The sequence below is a fragment of the Balaenoptera musculus genome, chromosome 3, assembly GCF_009873245.2.
Source record: "Balaenoptera musculus isolate JJ_BM4_2016_0621 chromosome 3, mBalMus1.pri.v3, whole genome shotgun sequence".
NCBI classification, from domain to species: domain Eukaryota; kingdom Metazoa; phylum Chordata; class Mammalia; order Artiodactyla; family Balaenopteridae; genus Balaenoptera; species Balaenoptera musculus.
In genome coordinates, this window is record NC_045787.1 from 56,816,418 (window position 1) to 56,839,386 (window position 22,969).

The window sequence follows — 22,969 nt, forward strand, 5'->3', positions numbered from 1 at the left end:
AATACCTAATCAGGTGGACAGGTATAATCTACTTCCTGTGAAATGATGAAATTGTGAAATAGGACACAGGAGCAGAGGGACCCGATCCATTCCACTCTGCTGCCTTCGTTTGGCTCACCAGCAGCTTCCTTTCCCATCTGATGGTCCTCGTTCTATTGCGGGGAAGAGAGAATGGCTAATTCTCTGGTAGTGCTTTTGGCATCTCTCTAAGAGTTAAGAATAGTACCCAAGAGTCCAACTGTTTTTTGAGTGACAGAAAAATCTCTATAAAATGTTTGTTCGCTATAGTGAAAAAGTGTTGACTAGCTTGGGCAAAATGAACTTAATTTTTAGTTGATATAATTTGGAGCTATTTCGGCTTAAACAAAAACTTCTTTGTAATAAAAGAGGCCTTTGGAATCTCAGAGGACTGTCATTTCCCAAAGACCAAAGTGTTTTCTAATTAATTTAAATAAAGAAAAAAAAAAGTATTTCCTTCATCAGTAATGAAGTTTCAAGATAGCACTGTCACAAAGCGAATATCTATTTCACCAGGGTCCTGATTGGACATGGTTCCAATGAGGCTCTGTGTGTGAAAGGGCTTTGGAAAGTCTAGTTTTAATATGTGCAAGGTGAGCATGGTATAAATTTTAACTGAGTTCACGTGGGTAAAGAAATAAAATCCCACCAATGGAGATTTAATGGATGGCGTGAAATCTGTATTTGGTACTTAAACACATCTCTGGACTAGAAATATGTCTGTGTTTTCATATGTTAAATATACAGTATTTACAGTATTTGTGAATTTACAGCATAAGTAAGAATTGTGAGGGAAAAAACACACTTGGAAATTATTTTAAAAATTAAGTTATTTGGAGATGAGGACAGCTTCTCAGTTTGTATGACTCTGAGCTCATAAAGTATTAGCCGTCTTCACCTGCTTAGAAAGATGTTTCATTCCTGCCATTGGATGCCTCCCTTCTAACCTTGTTTACGGTCTGCTGCTCTTGTACCGGCCCTAAGGGAGCCTTTCCCAGACCTGTCTCCTTAGACCTGGCCTGCCAGCCCTTGATTTTCTTCTGTGGTGCCTGTTTTCAATTTAACCCTCCCCAGGCGGCTTTTCCTATTAAGTGAAAGTGAGATGCAGAATCCTACCCTTTTGGTACCATAAACATCTCTCCGCTAGAAAGAAAGAAAAGTAAAAAGATGGGTGACAATGGATGCTGTGGGTCAGTTTGGCATCTACTAGTGTGTAAGCTCCCTGGGGGCAGGGACTCTGCACTTTGCTCTGTACTTTTTTAGCACCTCTTATAAGAATATTCTATACATGTGATGTTGTGATGTTTCTTATCTTGGAGTATGTGTCAGCTGAGTACAAAGAACCCAGTCTACTGGCTGATGTTTGATGATGTCCTTTTTGTTTCTGTCTCAATGGCGTGCTTCCAGCACTAGTCACAGAAGGGACAGGAGGAAGAGGCTGTTGGGATGTGGATCCTGGGACCCAGGGTGTGGGAACCGACCTGGCGGTCTCTGATGCGGGGGAGAAGGTATTGTGAACTGATTTGTTAGTAAACAGCACCGGTTACTTTGTGTAATAAAACCTCAGCTCCTGGTGTGTCCACGACAGTGAATAGTCCGCAAGTGTTTTCCTGCATTGTTCTCAATTTCAGTATTCGTACTTAAACTTTCCAACTTTTTTCTTAAAATGTTCTTGCTTTTCTGATATCGTGTAGGTGTAAACCAAGAAACAAATGAAAAGTTATTAAAAAGATTTAAAACTCAAATGTTTATTTGTGTGTCTGCGCTTTTGCTTCTGGTCTCACTTTCCGCCCTGCAAACCTCGAGCTTTTCACCCACTACATATAGTAACTCTTGGCTGAGAGGTGGTCCTGGGCATCCAGACCCTTAGGCAACCAAGTGGTGCTAAAGTGGCAGAAACAATTTTGACTTTGGAGTATTCTGGCTTCCTCACTTTCTCTTACCTTCCTCTCCTTTACGATTGTTTTCCTGTCAGCACCCCTGTTGTCACTTGCCTTTTTGTGATTGATAGACTTGTAATCAACCTAACCAATTTCTGCTCTGGGGCAAAGTGATTCCAAACGCCTCTCCTTTTTTTTACGTACTATACACATAGGTTATAACACACTCTTTTAAACATTAAATGCATGAAATTTTCTATTAACATCAAATGAAACTGAGATGTCAGAGAGAGAGAGGGAATAAGAATACGATTCTGGGAAGTGGCTAGTGGGCCTTCCCAGGATTATCTGGGGCTCAAGAGTTTAACTTTATCTAAAATCGAATTAGGCACATTACCAGATACCACTGTGTGTTAATGTGGGAGGATGACATCTGTCAGATCTTTATGTAATGTTTTGTATATCATATATATTTTTGTATATATTACATATGACTGAGAAACCAAAGATATTTTAAGAGCCATAGAAAAGATGGCTGTGATTTAGTGTTTTTTTTAAACTTCATAGGCCAAAATGAAAATAGTCGTTAGAGTTTACTCCACTTACTCTGACTGTGAGCTTTCTAACTTATTTCTTCTTAAAACATTCCTGCTTTTCCATCCTTTTCAGGGCAGACTTCACTTTCAAGTCTGTAGCTTCCAGCTGCTTTTATGTTACTAGAGGGGGGAATTTGGGGGAGGGTTGAGTAGGAACAGCTTTCTCTTGAATGGAAAGCTAAGGTGGCTCCCACCCCTAAAGCCCTCCCCTTCCATGATTCAGTGACAGGTAAGAGGTTAAGTGTTCAGGGTCCTCTTTGGATGAACCTACCTGGAAAATGTTGCCATTCATAAGGCATTTTGAGAAACGAAATGAACTGACATACAGGGCAGGATCATTTGAAATCACACTTTAAAGAAGCATATGATGGGTATTTTGTAATTATCTTTCTTAATATGGTAAGGTTAAAAAAAAAAAAAAAGAAAGCATTTCTGAAAGGATTTTTCAAAATTACTGATTTCGTAACCCAAATGGCAAAATATCCTGTGTGTAAAGCACCTACTGCAGCTATGCACATTCACCACAAGGTGGCAGACGAACTCCATTAAAAAGATGTTCAAACTTCCTGCCTGGTATCAAACCAAGTGGATCTTGGGAATAAGTAACTACATGTAGCACAATCCAGCTCATTTCTATGTTTCTTATGTGTGTAGAATATAAAAATTATATCCCATACAATCTTTTTATTACAAAAGCAGTGGAATGTGGAGCAAGGACAGAACCAGAAGAGCAGAGAGAACTCCAGAACTCACTACAGAACAGGGGTTCTCAGCCCCGGTTATCTTCCTGAGGGTTGGGCGCAGATCTAATGACTGAACTTCGTCTCCTTTCCCATCGTTTGTCCTTCCCCTGTTGGAGGTGCTGCTTAGTAATGACGCCTTTCGTGGGCAGTGTCGGGGACGGGTGAGGGGCGGGAAGAAAAGACCTGGCTAGCTTATCATGGCCTCATCAGCCTGAACTAACTGAACTCAACAAGTCTCAGGTTACCTGAGAACCGTTTCCTGAGGTTTCCATTTAAAGCTGCTCAGACAAGACCACAAGTGGCGTGCAGGAGACTGTAGGAGGGCAGGGAATCTGATGATCCCCATAGCGTGAGGTGTGGAGGGCCTAGTGGCTCCTCACTTTTTATCTATAGAATGGAGTGTGCGTGTCCATTACACGCCAGGCAGCGTTTTTAGGTTTGCAGGTACAGTACTGAATACACAGATGAAATCTTGCTACACGTTGGCTTACATCCTGATGAGAGAAAAGGGACAATAAACAAATAGACAGATGTTGAATTCTGAAAACTGGAAACCCTCACTATCCACATGTGCCCCCAATGTGTGCAGTGGAGAGGCAATGAGTGAGGTAGAGATGCATCCCCCGGGAGCACATGGTCTCCTGTGGCCTCATTCAAGGCCTCTGCTGACAGGGCTTCTGCTAAGGCGCTCATGCATGGGCCCAGTGAGCTCTGAGAGGGAGGACCTGGAGCTGGCCAGCGGAGCGCTCTCCTTTGGGCTGCCTCTGCGTCTGGTTTCTCCTCCCAACCACTGTCTATTGTGGCTTTGTAAATCTCAAAGTGAGTTAGAGACCAGGCATGATGATCGCTAGCTTCCAAATCTGGCCTCCAGGATGGAAGCTGGGCCCAGGAGACAACTTCAGCCTGGGCGCAGAGAGCTCCATTTACAAGACGGTTTGCACGAGGTAAACGTTGTCACTTAAGAGCCTGCAGCGCTCCTTGACCATCTTCCCTGGGTGTTTTAAGGGATGGCCGGGTGGAAAGTTGCCATGCATCTCAGGTACCAAGTCTGCACAGAGGGGGTTCTCTCTCATCAAGTGGTGGTTTAATTCTACAGGCTTTGATTTCTGGGAGGAAACAGTCACTATGGAAGAGTTTAGAGAGAGAGAGAGAAGTGATTTCCCTGAGGTCATATACTGTGGAACACTACAGTGCAGCTTTTCAAGAGTAGAGTGTGTTCATTTTCTTATGTTTTTATGTATTTTAGGTGGAATATAGAAGTTTCCCAAGTTCTTCACAGTCAGAGGTGAGCTCTGCATACCTTAAATATGTCACCATCCTTTGTTTGTGGATAATGAATGCTTTTTCAAAAATTTGACACTCACAATCTTATTTTTCAGATTATACAAGCGATACAGAATTTAACCCGTCTCTTATATAGCCTTCAGGTAACTATGCTTTGACCCTGTGAATGTTTGTCTTCATGCAATTCACTTTATTCGATGAGTCCTGGACTTTAAAAATTAGAACATTTGAGAGGTAGTGAATGATCTTAAAAGAACACCAAGCCTCACCCCAAGTGTAACTCAGCTAGGTGCTTTGAACTTCACCTGGTTTTGTAATCACGAGGCATCATCACTACTACAGTTTATACCATTCTTCTCTGAAACCATAAAACAGTTCATATCTTTAAAAAATATTGATGAGTATGATCTGGCTTGAAGTTTACAATGAATCTCTTTCTTAGGTGAGTATAGTATGACTTCACATTTTCTGGTGAAAACTTAAATTCACACCTAAACTTTTTCACTTCCACATGTGGCCTTAGGCCTTTGGGGCAGTTAAATAATTCATATGCTCTTTCATTGTTTTCTTGGTTCATCCACCTAACATTTATTGAGTTCCCTCTCTGGGCCTGGCACCGTGATGGGGGCCAAGCACACAAGGGCAAGTGGTCCACAAAGTCTACCATCAGACGGCTCACTGTCTGTCCAGGAAAGACAGGCATTGTGAAAATGAGAACTCTAAGGCTGGATGATCCCTTAGGTCATGCCCAAGAAAGGCTGAATACATCCAGTTGCTTAATTTGTGAGTTAAAAAACATTTTAAAACAATGTGAAAGCAATGTGTATAGACAAATTTATAGAAAATCTTGATACAGGTAAATAAAGTAAAATGACTTGTGATTTTGTGAGAGAATTACTGTTGTCATGGGGGTATGTATCCCTCTAGTTTTTTGAATCATTTTATACATACTCTTGGAACCTGTACCTTTCTATGTCATCACTTGTCTCTATAGCACGAATTTTAATGGTTGAATAATATTCAGGTCTACAGAATTTATCCATTCCTCATAGTTTATACTTCTGTGTTAATAACAGTCTAGCACACATCCTTGTGCACTGATCTCTTTGAACATATGTGAGTGTTTCCTTAGGAAAAATTACTGAAATTATTTTTTGAGGTTTTTGATAGACATTGCCAAAATAACAGCACCCCTCTCTACTTGTCCTCAATTTGAAAATAGGTCAAGTTAGCTCATGATCTTAATTTGCATTTTTTTGGTTACTACTGAAATTAAACTTTTTTCCCCACTGGTTTATTGTCATTCATATTTCATATCTTATACCTATTGAATATTAAAAGAAAATAAGGAAAATAAAAGTCTGATTTTAAGTTTTCACCAGAAAAAAATATCATGCTGCATTTGCTGTTTTCTTATTAATACTTTGCATCAAGACTTCTTTTATGTTCTATTGATCATCTTCCTATTCTTGATCTAGTACCACTATCTTAATTATTAAAGTTTTGGATTACATTTGCATGCATGACAGTCTCCTCTTATTATTTTCCATGTTTGTCTGTATGTTCTTTCATAAGAGCTTTAGAATCACTCTGATAAATTTCTTAATCTTTTACTGAGACAGTTAAATTAAAATATTACTATATTTATGAATTAAATTGGGGAGAATTGACACTTTTGCAATAATTGGTTCTCTTGTCTGAGAACATGTTATTTTATGTTCTGCTGGAAAGCTTTGTAATTGTCTTCATGTAGGTACTTTTTTTTCTGCTAAGTTTATTCCTGGATATTTTTGTCTCTTTGTTCCTATTGTGAATGGAATTTTTTTTTTTTTTTTCATTCTGTTTCCCCAATGTTGGTTGCTGGTATAAATACAGGTATTGGTTTTTTATATATTTTTTAACTGGCCAACTCATTGAATTTTTGTTTTTTTGTTTTAATAGTTTTTCTGTTGATTCTTTGGAGTATTCCAAGTAGAAAGTAAAAAATTGAAAGTAGTGGTATTTTGGCAACTCTTCAATAATTATATCAATTTCATTTTCTTGGCTTACTGCTTTGGCTAGAAATTCTGAAATGTCTTAAATAATAGTGGCGATAGTAAGCATCCTTGTCTTATTCAAGATTTAGTGGGAATGCCTTTAGTGTCTTATATTAGATATACTGGTCTGGGGTAGATGTTCTTAGAGATTAATTTCTCATGTAAAACAAATACTCTTTCTTTTAAACTTTAACCGAGAAGGGGTATAGTTTGCGTGCAGTTCATTAACTTTTGGGAGATGAAAACATTGAGTGTCCCAGCTTGTGTTGCCTGATGAAAACACTCACAAGGTCATAGCTCCTCTTTTCAACCTTGAATGCAGCCCTCTGTGGATTCAAGGTTCAGAAAAGCTGGATGACCTAAATGACCTAGTTTTTGCAACACTGAAGCAAATACCAAATTCTATAGTGGGTTCTCTTAACCAAAGCTTTTGAGCTAGTCTAAGGATATGGGCTCTCAAAGATTTCTGTTCATGGTACAGTCATCTCTTTTGAAGCTGAATGTTTTATGCATGATTAAAGTTTTTACAAAGGATTTTTGAATCGGATGAAAATGAAATTTGATCCTATGTTAGAAGAATAGAGTTAGAGATGAGGTATAGGCAAGGCAGAAAGGAAAGGACACAGTTCAGCTGAGAAAAATTGAGAGGGAATATACATGTATAACTGAATCACTTTGCTGTACAGCAGAAATTAACACAACATTGTAAATCAACTATACTTCAATATAATTAAAAAAAAGAAAAGGAGAGAGAGTGAATTGGGAATTTTCCTAAACTTGAAAAGCAAGTGTTATTCTCTGTCCTAAATGTAAGTGTAAACTTTAAATGTGAAGATGAATATCCAATCTTCAAATTTCACCTCTCTGCTGCAGAAGAGAGTAGTCTTATCCCAAATGTTAAATATATATGAAGAATACTTCATGGTAGCATTTAATTAATCTAATTGTAATCCTTACATGAGAGCTACCATTGCCTATAGCAGTTTTGGCATATAAAATGTTGGAGTTTTTGTTTGTTTGTTCTACTCTGATGATGCCCTTAGGATTTGTTAGAATTAAGTGGTGATGTGCAGTCTACAGTTTGCTTTAGCCAGGTCAGCAGAGTCCTGAATGGCTTATTATTTCATATTGAAATATCAAAGTTATTAGTACCTATTCTCAATGGTATCATTGTTTTCTTTATAATAACTGCTAAAAGACATTAATCAAATATTCATGTGAATTTGAAATTTTTTGAATTGATTTTCAAATCTAAAAACATGAAGTTTATTTCAAAAGGCCCCATTGAATACATTTTTGAGTCTTACTCCAAGACAAATACCAATTTAAAATATACCTTAGTTCTTTAACCTTCAAAAGCGTGGGAAAGTGCTGAGTTAACAAATAACTAATGGTCACATCCCCCTCTTCCCAGCATCTGTTACATGGACAGCTTTTTAAATTTTTAGGAAAGAAAAATGAGAATTTATCCCTAGGAGAGTAATAATTTCTCATAACGAGTCACAACATACACACACATACCCAGTATGTGGCCATTTTCAATTTGTCCCTTTTCTGTTTCTTTGTGCTTTCATTGGGGACTTTTAAAATTAAAAGCTTCCAGGGGCATTTACAGATAATTTTTTGTTTTGTTTTGTGGAATCCTTCCAAAACTTGGCAGTTATTTCCTGTGATACTGCCAAACTTCTCGTAGGCAGATGCCGTAACTCAAAGTGGTTTTTTAATCTGGTTGGTAATGTCCTCTGGGTTTTAGAGTATCTGTGCCCCTGGTTGGTAATGTCCTCTGGGTTTTAGAGTATCTACGTCCCCTGAAGCAGTCCAGCCTCCTTTTAGCACTCCATTAAACAAATGAATTTCAGCTTAGTGTTTTGTGCATGACCTTCCTGCTATAATACAAAGAAATAACAGTAATGAGACTAGCTTTACCATTTATACATCTCCTAAATATGATATTAACTGCTATTCTCGGGCATTATATTATAAAAAAGGTTATTTAGCAAAGCTTCCAAGTGGTTGACTTTTATTTTCATGTCTTCATGTATGTCATATAGCTTAAGTAATTTCTGGTTTGAGACTCAAAGGGTACTACCAGATTTATATAGATTCTTAAATTCTCCTGAATTACTGACTGTCAAGACCTCAGAAAGAGAATGAGGCATAGCACAGGAATGCAGAGTCCTGTGAATTTAGGTCCTGAATTCTTATTTAGAACACTTGCTTAAATATTATCCAACAACCAGCAACAAACCACATGTCCAAAAGAGGGGATGAGTATTGCTTCTGTGCTTTATTTCTTTTGTGTATAAATTCCAGGCCATACCACTAAGGAAATGCAGACAAGCCTATTTGAAGTGCCAAGGTCAGTCTCAGGAGGTAACTTAGAACAAGGACAGAAATATTCAGAGAAAATAATTTGGTCATGCTTTTGAGGTGGTTCCAACCCAAGGTGCACACGGTATGGACGCCTTTGCTTTTTTCTGCCCTCTGCTCGGACAGGCCGCCTTGACCGTTCAGGATAGCCACATTGAGATCCACAGGCTGGCTCTCCAGCAGCAGGAGGGCCTGTCCCCCGGCCCCTCTTTCCGAGGCAGCCCCTTTCAGGACCAGGAGAAGCACCGAGGCCTGGAGAAGCGGCAGGAGGAGCTGGCCAACCTCCACAAGCTGCAGCATCAGTTCCAGCAGGACCAGCAGCGCTGGCGCCGCAGGTGCGACCAGCAGCAGCGAGAGCAGGAGGCCAAGGCCAGCCGGCTGCAGGAGCGCGAGAGGGAGTGCCAGGTGCAGGAGGAGCTGCTGCTGAGGAGCCGGGGGGAGCTGGACCTGCAGCTCCAGGAGTACCAGCAGAGCCTGGAGCGGCTGCGGGAGGGCCAGCGCCTGGTGGAGAGGGAGAGGGAGAGGATGCGGGCCCAGAAGAGCCTGCTGCGTGGCTGGAAGCACAGCCGGCAGAGGAGCCTTCCCGCAGCGTTGCCTCGAGGAGGCGTGGAGGTACGGGTCTCCCTGTGCTGGCGGAAGCAGCGTGTGAGACGGCTGTGGTCGTGGTGGTTCTGGAGCCACTGACCACACGTCTGTCTTTTCCGCTGCTTGTGTGAGAGCTCACAAGAGTTACTCGGTGTGTAGGTAACAAAAGCTGGGACCCTTTAGAGGCAATACATATGCACCTTGACTTGAAGTATGGACACGTGAAAGGTCTGGGTGCTGCTGGATCATGGGTTCATTGTACTCTGAGACCCCCTTACCTGAGGGAAGAAATAACAGAATAGAGTTGTACCAGTGAGGCGAGCTTTACCCTGGAGGCACACTCACCGTGAGCATGCTGTAGTTCAAGCTCCCCTGTATATGCTCCAGTCTTCAGAGCTCTGTATAGATTTACCTTTCAGCAGATCAGTTAAGCTATTAATGTTCGTAGGTACTGAATTTAACAAGTACACTACTATTCCGTTATTCCAAGCTTATTCTCTTTTTGTAAATTTGACCTCATAAATTCAAAATCCATTTCGCTAATGACAGTTAACATAAGTAGTATACTAATTAATCTTTGGGCAGGATAAAACCTTTCGAAAAGTTCCATGTTTCATTTTGCACCCACTCTAACCATGCTTGACAATTCCATTTGTTCCAAGAGTTTACTTTTCTGTACTATGTGCACATAGATACTTTTTATTTTTTTAATATATTTTTTTATATCTTTTTTGGAATATAATTGCTTTACAAAGTTGTGTTCGTTTCTGTTGTACAATACAGTGAATCAGCTATATGTATACATATACCCCCTTATCCCCTCCCTCTTGAGCCTCCCTCCCATCCTCCCTATCCCACCCCTCTAGGTGGTCACAAAGCACCAAGGTGATCTCCCTGTGCTATGCAGCTGCTTCCCACTAGCTAGCTATTTTACATTTGGTAGTGTATATATGTCAGTGCTACTCTCTCACTTCGTCCCAGCTTACCCTTCCCCCTCCCCGTGTCCTCAAGTCCGTTCTCTACGTCTGTGTCTTTATTCCTGCCCTGCCGCTAGGTTCATCAGTACCGTTTTTTTAGATTCCATATATGTGCGTTAACATACGGTATTTGTTTTTCTCTTTCTGACTTACTTCACTGTGTATGACAGACTCTAGGTCGATCCACCTCACTACAAATAACTCAGTTTCGTTCCTTTTTATGGCTGAGTAATATTCCATTGTATATATGTGCCACATCTTCTTTATCCATTTATCTGTCGATGGACATTTAGGTTGCTTCCATGTCCTGGCTATTGTAAATACTGTACGTAAAGTTGTAAAAGTTGACAAGCTTCTAAGAATGATCTGTGTTATATCTGACTTTCCTTTCAAGTTGGCTAAATTATATTTATTGCAAATACTTTATGTATACATGAATGTCTTCAACTTTTATTTAACAAAAGTGAAAATGCTATTCCCTTAAAGTAGAAACACTTTAACGGCAGTGAGCACACAGCTGCACTTGTCTTTTCATTTGATTTTCATTTCTTTTAAGATATGCTGTGCATTGCCAATTGAAGTTTTTGGTACTAGCTCATTAAAAGGGGATGGGAGGAGGGAGTCAAGGGTAATATCCTTCTCGACCTCACTCATTAAAGTCTTGTAAATATCCTTCTCCACCTCACTCATTAAAATCTTGATTGCTAAATTCTGTTAGGAATAAATACTTTATAAAACTGGTGCAAATTGCTGGAAGAATTATTGTGTTTTTTCTTTTTTCTTACACAGGTAATGGAACTTAATCAATCTGAGGGTTTATGTCATGAAAATTCATTCTTCATCAATGAAGCTTTAGTGCAAATGTCACTTAACACTTTGAACAAACCGACTCCAGCAGATATCCATCAGGATGCCACTTACCCCCCAAGTATATCTCATTCCGATTTGGTAAGGACTAGTGAAAATCAAGTAGACCTCAAGATGAACATTTCTCAGCCCTTGGACGTCAGCCATGAACTGTGGATAGCCGCTGGGTCCTGTCATCAGATACCCCCTCTCCACCAAAGCAGCAAGGATTCTTGTAAAAATGGTAATTAATACTTTAAACATCATCTGTATAGTTTCCACAAGGAGCTGTTTTTCTGAATGGTTGGCTCTTCTTCAGAGCGAATCAAAGTGGGCCCTAGAATGGGAATAAATTGGTGCTGATGAGCTGGAGTTTGTGGCATAAACTTTTCTTTGGGGAAGTCTGGGGGCCATCGCTTGTGAGTATTGAGACAACTAGACCATGGTTGGAGGGCTTAGAGGATGCCACTGAGATGTGAGAACCAGACAGGGTTTTTAGGTCTGTGGGTTAAATAATAACTTTCCTTGAAAAGTGAAGCAACTTGATATTTATTCCTCACTGTAGACCCAGCCACATCCTGATACACATACTTGTTGACTCTCAGAAATAAAAGATATGGACAGGGTTTGTGGTAGGGCTTTATTGTCTCTCGGGGCAATTTCCTGCAATGTTAGTAAAATCTTCTGTACTGCCGTTAAATACCCCAAATGAAACTGTTAACATCATTTGTCATTGTAAAAAAAAAAAGGTGTTGTGTCTCCATAAGTACCTCATAATGACACAATTTGCTAATCCCATTAAAGCATTTGCCAAATATAAATGAAAGGCAGCTCGAGTTACCAACTCCACATGAATCCAAATGATTTAAATCTATGTCTATTATAAATTGTTTTCTGTGGGATATGAGGTAGGGAATGAGAAGAACTCGAAACCTCTCTACCGAAAAACAGATGGCATGCAATAGAATAAACAAATGGCTGGCCACATGGGTGGGAAATAAATCACCGACAGCAAAATGTTTCAGAAACATGAAACAAGCAGTGGTATAGAGATCTTCAGAACTGGACAGAGATTGGTTTCCATGCTTCATAGTTATTCTTAGTTTGTCAGTAGGATAATTCGTCAGCAATGAAAAGGTTTGAATGTGTTCAGCTTCTCTGAATTAGAGAGTAATAATTCTGATACTGCCTGAAAGTAGATGTATTACTAATCCAAATTATGTTGATTCTTAGCGGTGGATAATTCTTTACATTATTCAGTCACTGCTGTAATAGTCTTATTTCTTGTCAGCATATAAGAAAGAATGAAATAGTTCTTTAAGTATCGTTTCAAGTATTCCTTAAATAAAAAAGAAAAAAATGGAATAGTGAATTGGGGTTTAAAAAATGGGCAGAATGTAGCAAAGTGTAACCCCTTTAATGTATTATGTTGCAGCCCTAACACTACAGAGACCATATTGCAGAATACCTTCTCTTGATACATGTTGCTTTGCTGTGTTGGATTCATTAAGTTGCTATCTGCAGTGCTTTCTGTGTTGTCACTGTGATTTTGCATACTGGCTTTGGGGTAATTCAGAAACTCAGTTTGAGTTAAACCACATGACACTTTTGTTTGAAAGAAGTATTTCTGCTTTTTCTGTATCTCCTACCTTTTTCTGTTGACTTGTGCTTTAAAGTAGAAAGCTTTTAAACATTTGGCAGCCTGCATGCAGGAGACAGAACATGTACTAAGGAAATAAACAGTAATTATATACAAAACCAGTGTCTCCACATGTAAGGAATTAAATATAGCCCAGGGAAATGCTGAGAAAACGTGCTTCAGCTTCAGATGTTGTGTCCAGTGTAGGCCAGGACACGCAGGACATTGATAGAAGAGAGCAAAATCAACTCTGGCCTTCCTCTCTCAGGAGCGTCCTGGTGTGTGCAGGAGGGATTAGATCAGAAATGCAGTGTGGGCTGTCCAGCGCTGGAGTTTTGCAACTGGTCAGAAAACCTTATTTACGTTTGTTTACTTAAGCGTGATAAGCAGTTTCTGGAGGAGAGAGAAGTCAGAGATTAGGAGGAGGTGGTAGGGAAGTGGAATGAAAATTGGGTATATATTCTTAAGAGGGTTGTCAGGGCCAGATAAAATTGTTCAAGCCACTCCAGAGCTTTCACCGTTCTTAGAATCGAAAGTAGCTCAAAATAAGCCACTGATGGTGGTCGTCACTAGACTCTGCCTGTGCTCTCCACGTAGGCCGGGGGGTGGGGGTGGGAGGGCGGGAGGGGGGAACAGGAGGAGGCCAGAAGAAACCAGTCCAGGCTATGCTGGTGGAGAGGGGGACAGTCCATGTGCTAGAACCAAGGGTGGTGCCATGTCAACGTCCCCTGCTTTCACATTTGCTCCTGTATCTTTGTGTGAGTGGTCATCAGTGACAACTACCCTGGCTAACAAAATTTGCCTCTCCTGTTCTTGGCTGGTGTTTTTGTTAAATGTGTGTTTAACCGTGGTTTGGTTTCATCAGTAGGCCCTAAGGTCAGCTGTTTTCAGGCAGCTCCTTAAAGAATGCTTTGCTCTTTTGTCTGGTCTTGTACTGGGTGCCTAAGAGCAGCTCAGATAAGTGGAAATGTGAAGTTTGGGAACAGTAAGCCTGGTGGAAAAAATTGTTTGTAAATAAAATTCTCTAACGTGTTTAGCTGTCGCCTAGATTGGAATTTTCATTTAGTTTGTTCAAGCCAGCTTCGCCAGACATTTTACTGTGCTCTTTGTGTTCCAGTTGGTTTTTCAATATCTCCATCACCACTGCCGCCACTGACAGTTATATGACACTTGCCAAATTTCAAGCACTGTGCTAAGGTTTGACATGGAGAAATTCATTTAGTACTCACAGCCATCCACTGAGATGGTTCGGTTATTATGTCCATTTGAGGGGGGAAAGTGAGGCACAGAGAGGTTCAGTGACTTGTCCAAGGCCACAGAGCTAGTAAATAGCAGAGCCAGGGAGGAACTGGGAAGACTGGTTCTGGAGCCCATGCTCTGAACCATTACACTGCATGTCGTTAATTTCTAGAATGCTGTTTTGAATTGTCCTTTTAAAAGAAGTTGGAGTAGAACTAGAATAAATCCTATTGTAATATCTGGCAGGATGTTCATGATGAAGGCCCAGTTCTTTGTTGTTGTTTTCGTCCCTTCCTTCTTTTTTTAATATTACCATTTGGAAAATATTTCTCAATCATTTGGGCTGTGGTGGCCAGTGCTGGCATGAGTTCTGAGGATCTTCAGATATAAATACCCTTTAGCTTCACTTTTTTCCCATAGGACACATCTTGTTAAGGATCATTTGTTTCTCTAGTGTTGCCTAACAATATCCCTGTGTTACTTGTAAATATTTTTTAAGGTAATACTTTATAAAGAACTTTACTTTCCAGTTTTGGAAGTTGTCTCATGAACAAAATTCTTGATGTTTGAACATTAGATCCAAATTGGTATTTGATTTTATTTATAGTGGAAGAGATGGTTGGTTTAGGAACTTAATCTGCACTCCTCTGAGGGACACTAGCCAAGGCTACAGAAAATTTGAATTTCTTTAAACAATATAGTCCCTGTAGGACAATTGCTATGTAATTGGCCCGATGAAATGCTCAGCTGTTACCAGTCTTCTTAAAGGCAAAACCGACAAAAAAACATTCTTTCTGTGCCTTTTTTTTCTCTCCTAGCTTTAGAACTCTAGGGCTATTTACTCAGTGTCTCTCTTAGTTTATATTTGCCTTTTTTTCATTAATCAACAGAGAAGATACTTTCTGGTATGATAATTAATCTGAAATCTTCTTAGTCTCCCTTTTCAGTTATATTTTTATCTGTACCTCAATATTTGCAGGTTACCTAAAAAGTTCCTTTTCATTGTAGTTAAAGCATCATAGTTTTGCTATAATGCATATGATAAAATTTAAATTGAGAACCAAATTTCATGCCTTAGTCACGTAGTAGTTGACATTGGAAAAAGAATAACTTTATCAAGTTTGGATTCCAGAAGAGTGTTTTGCTTTGCTGCTTGTTAGAATTTGGTGCCCGTCAAAATATTTTCAAATTCAAAGCATTGTATTCAGAATACTTCATCTAGGCAATGTTGTTATATTTTTTTAAATACAGACAGCTGCGTTAAACTTTCAATGACATGTTTTTTACATATGGAAATAGAATAGAAATTTTCCAAATAAAAGGCTATGCTGTAGTTAGTATTTAAGTAATAGTCTTTAAGAAGTGAGTATGTGATAATTTCTAATGTTTTAAAAATATTCTATAATTCAGAAATGGGTACCTTATTTGTGTAATCTGTGTGGAAAGAAGCTTTGCTAAAGACCTACAGGCAATTTCCCATAAAACTGAAGCTGGCGTTAGATAATATAAACTTCAGTGACAAAGAAGTATTTGAAAATGTGGATGTATAAGTTTGCTAGAGCTGCCATAATAAAGTTCTGGAGGCTGGAAGTCAAAACTCAAGGTGTTGGCAGGGTTGCTTTTTCTGAGGTCTCTCTTCTTGGCTTATAGAGGGTTGTCTTCTCCCTGTCTTCACATGGTCTTCCCTCTGTGCAAATCTGTGTCCTAATTTCATCTTCTTAAAGGGCATCAGCCATATTGGATTGGGACCCACCTTAATGACCTCACTTAATTACTTCTTTGAAGGCTCTATCTTCAAATATATTTTGAGGTAATGGGGGTTAGGACTTTAATATATGAATTTGGGGGGGACACAATTCAGCCTTTAACACAGGATAAAATTATTATTTTCTCTTTGCTATTTTTAGGTGCCATGAAAGCTTTAATTTTTTAAAAAATGTACCAAACTTGAACTATAATGTAACAACCTGAGCCTTTTTTTTTTAACTTGGTTAGGGAAGTGAACTAAACTTTGTTTACAAAAATGCGTAACAGTAAAATTGTGATAAATATCTATATTCTTTTTTTTTTTTTTAAAGAAATTCACGTTCTTTTATTTATTTATTTATAACTGTGTTGAGTCTTCGTTTCTGTGTGAGGGCTTTCTCTAGTTGCGGCAAGTGGGGACCACTCCTCATCGCGGTGCGCGGGCCTCTCAGCATCGCGGCCTCTCTTGTTGCGGAGCACAGGCTCCAGACGCGCAGGCTCAGTAATTGTGGCCCACGGGCCCAGTTGCTCCGCGGCATGTGGGATCCCCCCAGACCAGGGCTCGAACCCGCGTCCCCCGCACTGGCAGGCAGATTCTCAACCACTGCGCCACCAGGGAAGCCCAATATCTATATTCTTTATATTTGTAGATATAGGTATCTGTTATCAAGACTGTGTCAATACAGAAATTAGGGCAGAAAAATGTCTATATATTCATTAGGACATTTTCCCAAACCTAGACCTTAATTAAAGAGCTTTGGGAATTTTGAACTCTCTCTATGATTGGGAGGGAATATTAGATGCCTTTATTTTGGATTGCTTAAATAAAACCAAAGCTGAAGGGTTGAAAATATTCATATGACATCAAATTATTATGCAGATATATCTATGGGAGTTTGTAGAAGTCAAAATTGGGAAATCATTGATCAGCTCTTTATCTTTTCTTCTAGAATCTTGGCTATCACTTTGGTTAACATTTTTTTTTTTTAATTTTATTTATTTATTTTTGGCTGAGTTGTGTCTTCGTTGCTGCACGCGGGCTTTCTCTAGTTGCGGCGAGCGGGGGCTACTCTTCGTTGCGGTGCGTGGGCTTCTCATTGCGGCGGCTTCTCTTGTTGCGGACCACGGGCTCTAGGCACACCGGCTTCAGTAGTTGAGGCTCACGGGCTCTAGAGCTCAGGCTCAGTAGTTGTGGCTCACGGGCTTAGTCGCTCCGCGGCATGTGGGATCTTCCCAGACCAGGGCTCGAACCTGTGTCCCCTGCATTGGCAGGCAGATTCTTAACCGCTGCGCCACCAGGGAAGCCCTGGTTAACATTTTAAAGGAAATCATAATACTGCTTGCTCTCGGTCATCTGCGTCATGACAAGAGCATAAATAATTGGGCTCAAAGACTTAATTTTAATTTTTCTCACTGACAAGCATAGATGATTTTGCAGATTTTGTACCAGGAAAGGGAAACATGCCATTTGCTTGTAGAGCCTGGTGAGCCAGGGGTGCTGACTGCCAACTTCCTGACTGCATAGTTCTCTGGGGGCAGGTTTGCTGTGTGAGCCAGCTGGGCCAGGGCCATCCCGCCTTAGTGAACAGAGCCCAGTACACAGCGGGAGAGCAAAACCAGCAGGTGGGTGGATTCAGAGGCAGCCAGCCAGCCGTGTGGCTGGCTGTTCATCCCCGCCAAGCTTCCAATTTGGTTTGAACGAGCTGCTAAAGTGGGAACCTACTCAGTATGAAGGATTCCAGGGGGTTAGGCCTGACCTTGGGTCATCCTTAGCTTAAATCCTGAAAAAAAAAAAAACCCCACCCTACATACAAGTACATATATACATACATATACATACACACGTATGTGGTCTATCGGTTACATATTTGACCTCTCTAGTACAGTGCGGCTTTACTCTCAAAGTGATTAAGGGCTGGGTTTGCAAGGAAAGTTTGTAACCATTTAGGTACCAAACATACCTGAAGAATAAGGCATGCTCCTATCAGTCTCAGTGACTCCTGGGACAATGATCCGAAGTGGGCAAGGAAAACATCACGCCTTCCACAAATCAGAATCTGGGGACCGTCTCCTCTCTCACCCCCATGTCCATCCAACCGTGAAAATTCAATTTTTAGGACTTGCCTAATATGTGGGGTGTTCAGCTAAGGACTGATGTTTTATGTTTGCCTAAGAAAAATATGACCATCGGGTTCAGAGGGTGTGGCAGACTTTTCCTTAAAGGGCCGCACAGTGAATACTTGAGTCTTTTCAGGCTGTCGGTCTTTGTCGCATATAGTCAACTCTGCCGTTATAGCTCTAAATCAGCTGTAGACAGTACATTAAGAAACTAACACACCACTGTAAAGCAATTATACTCCAATCAAGATGTTAAAAAAAAAAAAGAATGAGATTAGCTGTGTTCCAGTAAAACTTTATTTGTAAAAATAGATGGTCTAACTTGTATTTTCTTTTTCACTTAAATTGAGGAGTTCATACTCCTCTTGGCTTGGAAATTCCATCCCAATTAATTCACGTTTGGGTGAGTTAATGTAATATTATATGGCACTTCATGCCATTCAAAAACACATTCGAATTCATGGTCTCATTTGCCCTTTACAACATCCTGTGAGATGGTGGTTGCTGTCCCTGTTTTTCAAAGAAGACAACTTTTCTTTTTCACGTTTTATTCATTCAGCCTCTGTGAAAAGCTGAATTTAGAAAAATGGAGTTGAGTGTACTGGATGGAGTTAAGGCCGGTGTATTAAAACCCAGAGAGACTTTTCCCCCCAACTCCAGCTCCCCAAGTCCTGTGATGGTGTTACGGAGGGCCACCCTCTAACTGTGTGGCTCATGAGAAGTGAGATGCCATGGGTGGGATTGGCTGCTAGAACCGTGGTTACTGTAGCTGGCTGTGTACCATGGTTTCTGGGAGAAGGCAATAGAAATATGAATTCCTCTGTGCAGAGATTCTGATTTGGTAGGACTTGGCTGGGCCTGCAAATCTGTGTATCTGACATTTTCTTTAAGTGATTCTGAAGCAGCCGTCCTGCTATCTTCCCCTGCACTGCCAGCCTGGAGTGCTGGGCTTGATGTTAGAGAACCTCAGTTCAAATGCTAACTCAGGCTCCTACGGCTGCTGCGTGATTCCTAAGCCTTACTTCCTCATCTGTACAAAAGAGAGGGAAGTGTTAGCAGAACTTTAAAGAAAAAAATTGCCAAGCATGTTCTGGGATCCGGTGAACTTCAGCTTCATCCCTGCCTGGTGGAAAGAATTCATGTAATTGTGATTCAGAGGGTGGCCTGCTGATAGAAATGAAAGTGTCTCCTAAATGTCAGTAGGAAGCCAATAGTTTCAAAGGTGATTTTTTAAAAAATATGTAAATTGGGGAATTTTTTTACTCAGAATGGAAATATATTAGAATATAAAGGGTTAACTACTTTTCCATATTGGTCTAAGAGGAAGTGTTTGTTAGTATATCACCAGAACTGTCTTAGGGAAAAAGTCACAGCATTTTGCTTCCCTTTGTTCCTCTCTGAAGAGGAAGAACTTACATCAGTCAACCATGTTTTCAGAACCAAATGTAAGAGATATTTTGGCAACAAGACTGAACATCTCAACTTGGGATGTAGAACTTCCATATCTACAGAACATCCAACCCTCATGGGTTGCATTACATAAATGGTCGCATTATATCAATATATCCCCAGGAAAACTTCTAATAATGCTTGAGTTCCCCGAATAGGCTTTCCTACCAGAAAGAAAATGTTGAGAACACCCAACAGGAGTATTTGGGTTTAAACCATTTCTCACTTTAAATTTAAAAATTGTGTTCTGGTTTATGACCTTAATCTCTTTTTGAGTTCAGTTATCCTGAATTTATTTGTCCTTGTTAGTCCTGGATAGACTGATAAAGATCAAGGCTCAGAATCACCAGGAAGCACCCCTTGTTAGCACTTCTCATAATTTGAATTAATGACATGTGTAATAATTTATGTAAGGTCTGCCTGTCCCACTGTAGAATAAGCTTCAAGAGAGTGGGGCACTCCACGTATCTCCTTTGTTCATTGCTCTATCACCATTAACAAAGCACAGTGCACAGTGTTTGGCATCTAATGAACATTTGATAAAAATTTGCGACATGAATGAAGGAGTCAAGGTCCACACTCTTTAGCAGAAATGAAGGCAACTATGAGCTTGAGTCACATAGCTTGACTTGACTGAGGTATTGAAACAGGTTGAGGAAAGCCAGTCGACGTGTGGGGTGTGATGGGGGTTAATACATGTGGACTAGGCAAGTGCTTCAGGCTAGCTACCTGGATTGAGTGAGTTTGAAAACTTTTGTAAGATGGGTGTATGTGAGGTGGCATTCCTGAAATGTCAGGGTAACTATAAAATTGCTTGCCATGAATACCTTTCTGGATTCGAGGTAGCAGACTTTAACAATTGCCAACTTTTCTTCCTCATTAATGTTGAAATAAATTTGTCTTCAGATGTATAGTCTCATTTATCAGTTTGATACAGGTACTCTTTGTTCAACTCTAGAGAGCATCTTCTTATGTGAGTTATTTTTCCCTTTAGAATATTGTACATATAGCCCCACATGGCCATGTGTAGCAAATGAAAGCTCAAACAGTTAAAACATATTCTCCATAAAATGCCCTAATTTATTCTAAACAAGTAGAAATGAATTCATTGCTGTCATTTTAGGAAGATGGCACATAAACAATTTAGCATTTAATTGTTATATGAACAACAATTAGTCAGCCTATCTGTTCACTAGGGTATTTCTTTTTTAACCATAAAGTAGCTTGAACACCAGTAAATTAAACATGGGCAGCTAGCTCAACATCAGTGAAACACTTTCTTAAACCCTTTTTCTTCTGCTAAATCCTATTTAACAGTCCAATGTATCTCCCCAGGCAAAACAATTAGTATTTGTTTCATTAAGTACACTCTTAGAATGTGAACCAATTTCCCTGGCACCACCTTCTACTTGTCAGCCTTAAAGTATTGCCTGAAAGATCATATATTTATCATAGCAATCTTAAAATTAAATGTGGTGGCATCTTAAGAAATATATCCCTTTGCTCTACCCGAGACAGACTGACTGAAAGGCACCTATGTGTCCTCAGCTGGTCAGTTCCCAGAAACAGCTGGCTGAGGGGGCGATATCTTGTCCTGTTTTTCTGCTCAGACTTCGAGCCAGATAATAAATAAGCCGGGGCCTGGGTTTTGATCTGTGGAGATGCTAATTTGCCATGATAAATCACTGTGGAGTTTGCTTGGAGAAGGGGCCAGTGTATCCATTCTCTTTCTAGGTAAGATATTAATTCAATTTAATTTCAAATGTTAATGCTTGGTTTGAAGGTTTACCTAAGGAAAAATGTGGTCTTACAGAGGTTCCCAGTTCTGCAGGATAGGACTCTGAGCCTTTTGCTGAACAATTTCACAGTACGACTGTGCAGAATTTAATTATTTTCATGGCGACTCTTTTCCATAGCTCTCTTTGTGCAAATTTCATTACACTACAGGCTTTTCTTCCTAAAACATAACATGCTGGATGTTTGGATTAGATATAGAATATTTGGATCATCCGCCAAAAATACAGGAGACTCTACTTCTCAGGTGAATTGAGATCATTTTGTAAGGACTGATGCTGCCGTAAAGCTTTGGAAGAAGCATTTACAAGCAAAACATTGACAGAGTTTTAATTTTATTTAACGACCTGCTTCCTACCAGCGATCTTGGCACCCTGTGCAGTGATTTGCAATCAGTTAATCACACAGAATGTTATAACATTGCAATAAGGACCTTGCGTTCTAAGAGTCTCATAAATCCGCCAGCAACAAAAAACAGGAATTGCGTGCTCAGAGCCCTCTCCGTGCAAAACCCCAAATCAGGAGGTGATTTCAATGCTCCGTTTTCTAACATGTCCTCAGAAGCCTCAGTACTTTCTTGTAGATTCTGAATTTTGAAGTTCCTATTTCTCAAAGATGGTTTGGGCTGTCAGTATAGGAGTCTGTAAGTGTTCAATTTAGACACCAGTCCTTTAGATGGGAGGGATTCTTGATTCTTCTGGATGGCTGAAAGAAGACTATGGCTTTGGTTATTTCCCGTGAATTCAGGGCAATCATGCTCAATTGCAGTAGGCCATATTTTGGGGAGTCTTTTAGGAATGAATCAGAAAGGAAACATGTTTCCATCCTGGGAATCCACTGACATTTGCTAGAGGCAGATGGCAGAAGATGGGATGGTGAGATATTAGGAGTCAAGGAGAAAGAGACTTCACATACTTGGCTCTGCCAAAAGCTTCTAGAATCTGTGTTTAGGATCTTAGGCTTGTATTCTTGTCATTTCAGATGCACCCTTGCAGTTAACTGTTTAGCTATGCTGGATTTTTTTTCTTCTTATTTTAGTGTAGTAAATATGGAGCTATTAAATATTCTTAAAATTACATAAGCCTGAACTCTTGGATAAATGTAGGTTGTGTTTTCTTGACTTGTTTCCATATGGCTCTGTTTTGGGGATGTTATTATATAACAAGAATATGGAATGTATAATTCTTAATATATATTCCATCTGATTAAAATGGAACCTTTTAAGAAACTAAAGGCTTTTAAAGCTGCGTTACTTCCAATGAGTAGATTAAACTTCTGACTCTTGATGAATTTATTACTACCAAAAATAGTTAACCTATTTTTGATTACTTGTTAATGTATCCAGATTGGCATGATAGATTATACACAAAGTAGAGCTCATCCTGTATTTTTAGACGCTTGATGCTTCTGTTCAGCGTGAGCTCTGAAATACACCCGCGAAGTTTTGCACGTGCAAACTGCTTTTCACTGGCACATAGCTTGGAAGGAGAAAACAAAAGGAATGTTTGGGCCAAAATGTGATGGTCTGTTAGTCAGCATAGACATGAGGCCCTATTTTGCATTTGGGCTCCAGTGTGAGGAAGTACAGTCACACACTGATGTGTCCCCGAGGACTGCGGACTGGAATCCCATCCCCCTTGAAAGGAGAA

At 39.9% G+C, this 22,969-nt stretch overlaps 1 protein-coding gene across 5 annotated transcripts in view; it reads left to right on the forward strand.

Moving 5' to 3' along the window:
- ARHGEF28 (Rho guanine nucleotide exchange factor 28) overlaps window positions 1-22,969 on the forward strand; it is a 309,300-nt gene that overhangs the window by 267,450 nt on the left and 18,881 nt on the right. For all 5 annotated transcript variants that reach the window (XM_036846524.1, XM_036846525.1, XM_036846526.1 and 2 more), the window contains 5 exons: window positions 1,426-1,526; window positions 4,484-4,522; window positions 4,617-4,664; window positions 9,054-9,539; window positions 11,279-11,579. In XM_036846524.1, coding sequence (XP_036702419.1) covers window positions 1,426-1,526; window positions 4,484-4,522; window positions 4,617-4,664; window positions 9,054-9,539; window positions 11,279-11,579 — 975 coding nt within the window. The remainder of the gene's footprint in view (window positions 1-1,425; window positions 1,527-4,483; window positions 4,523-4,616; window positions 4,665-9,053; window positions 9,540-11,278; window positions 11,580-22,969) is intronic.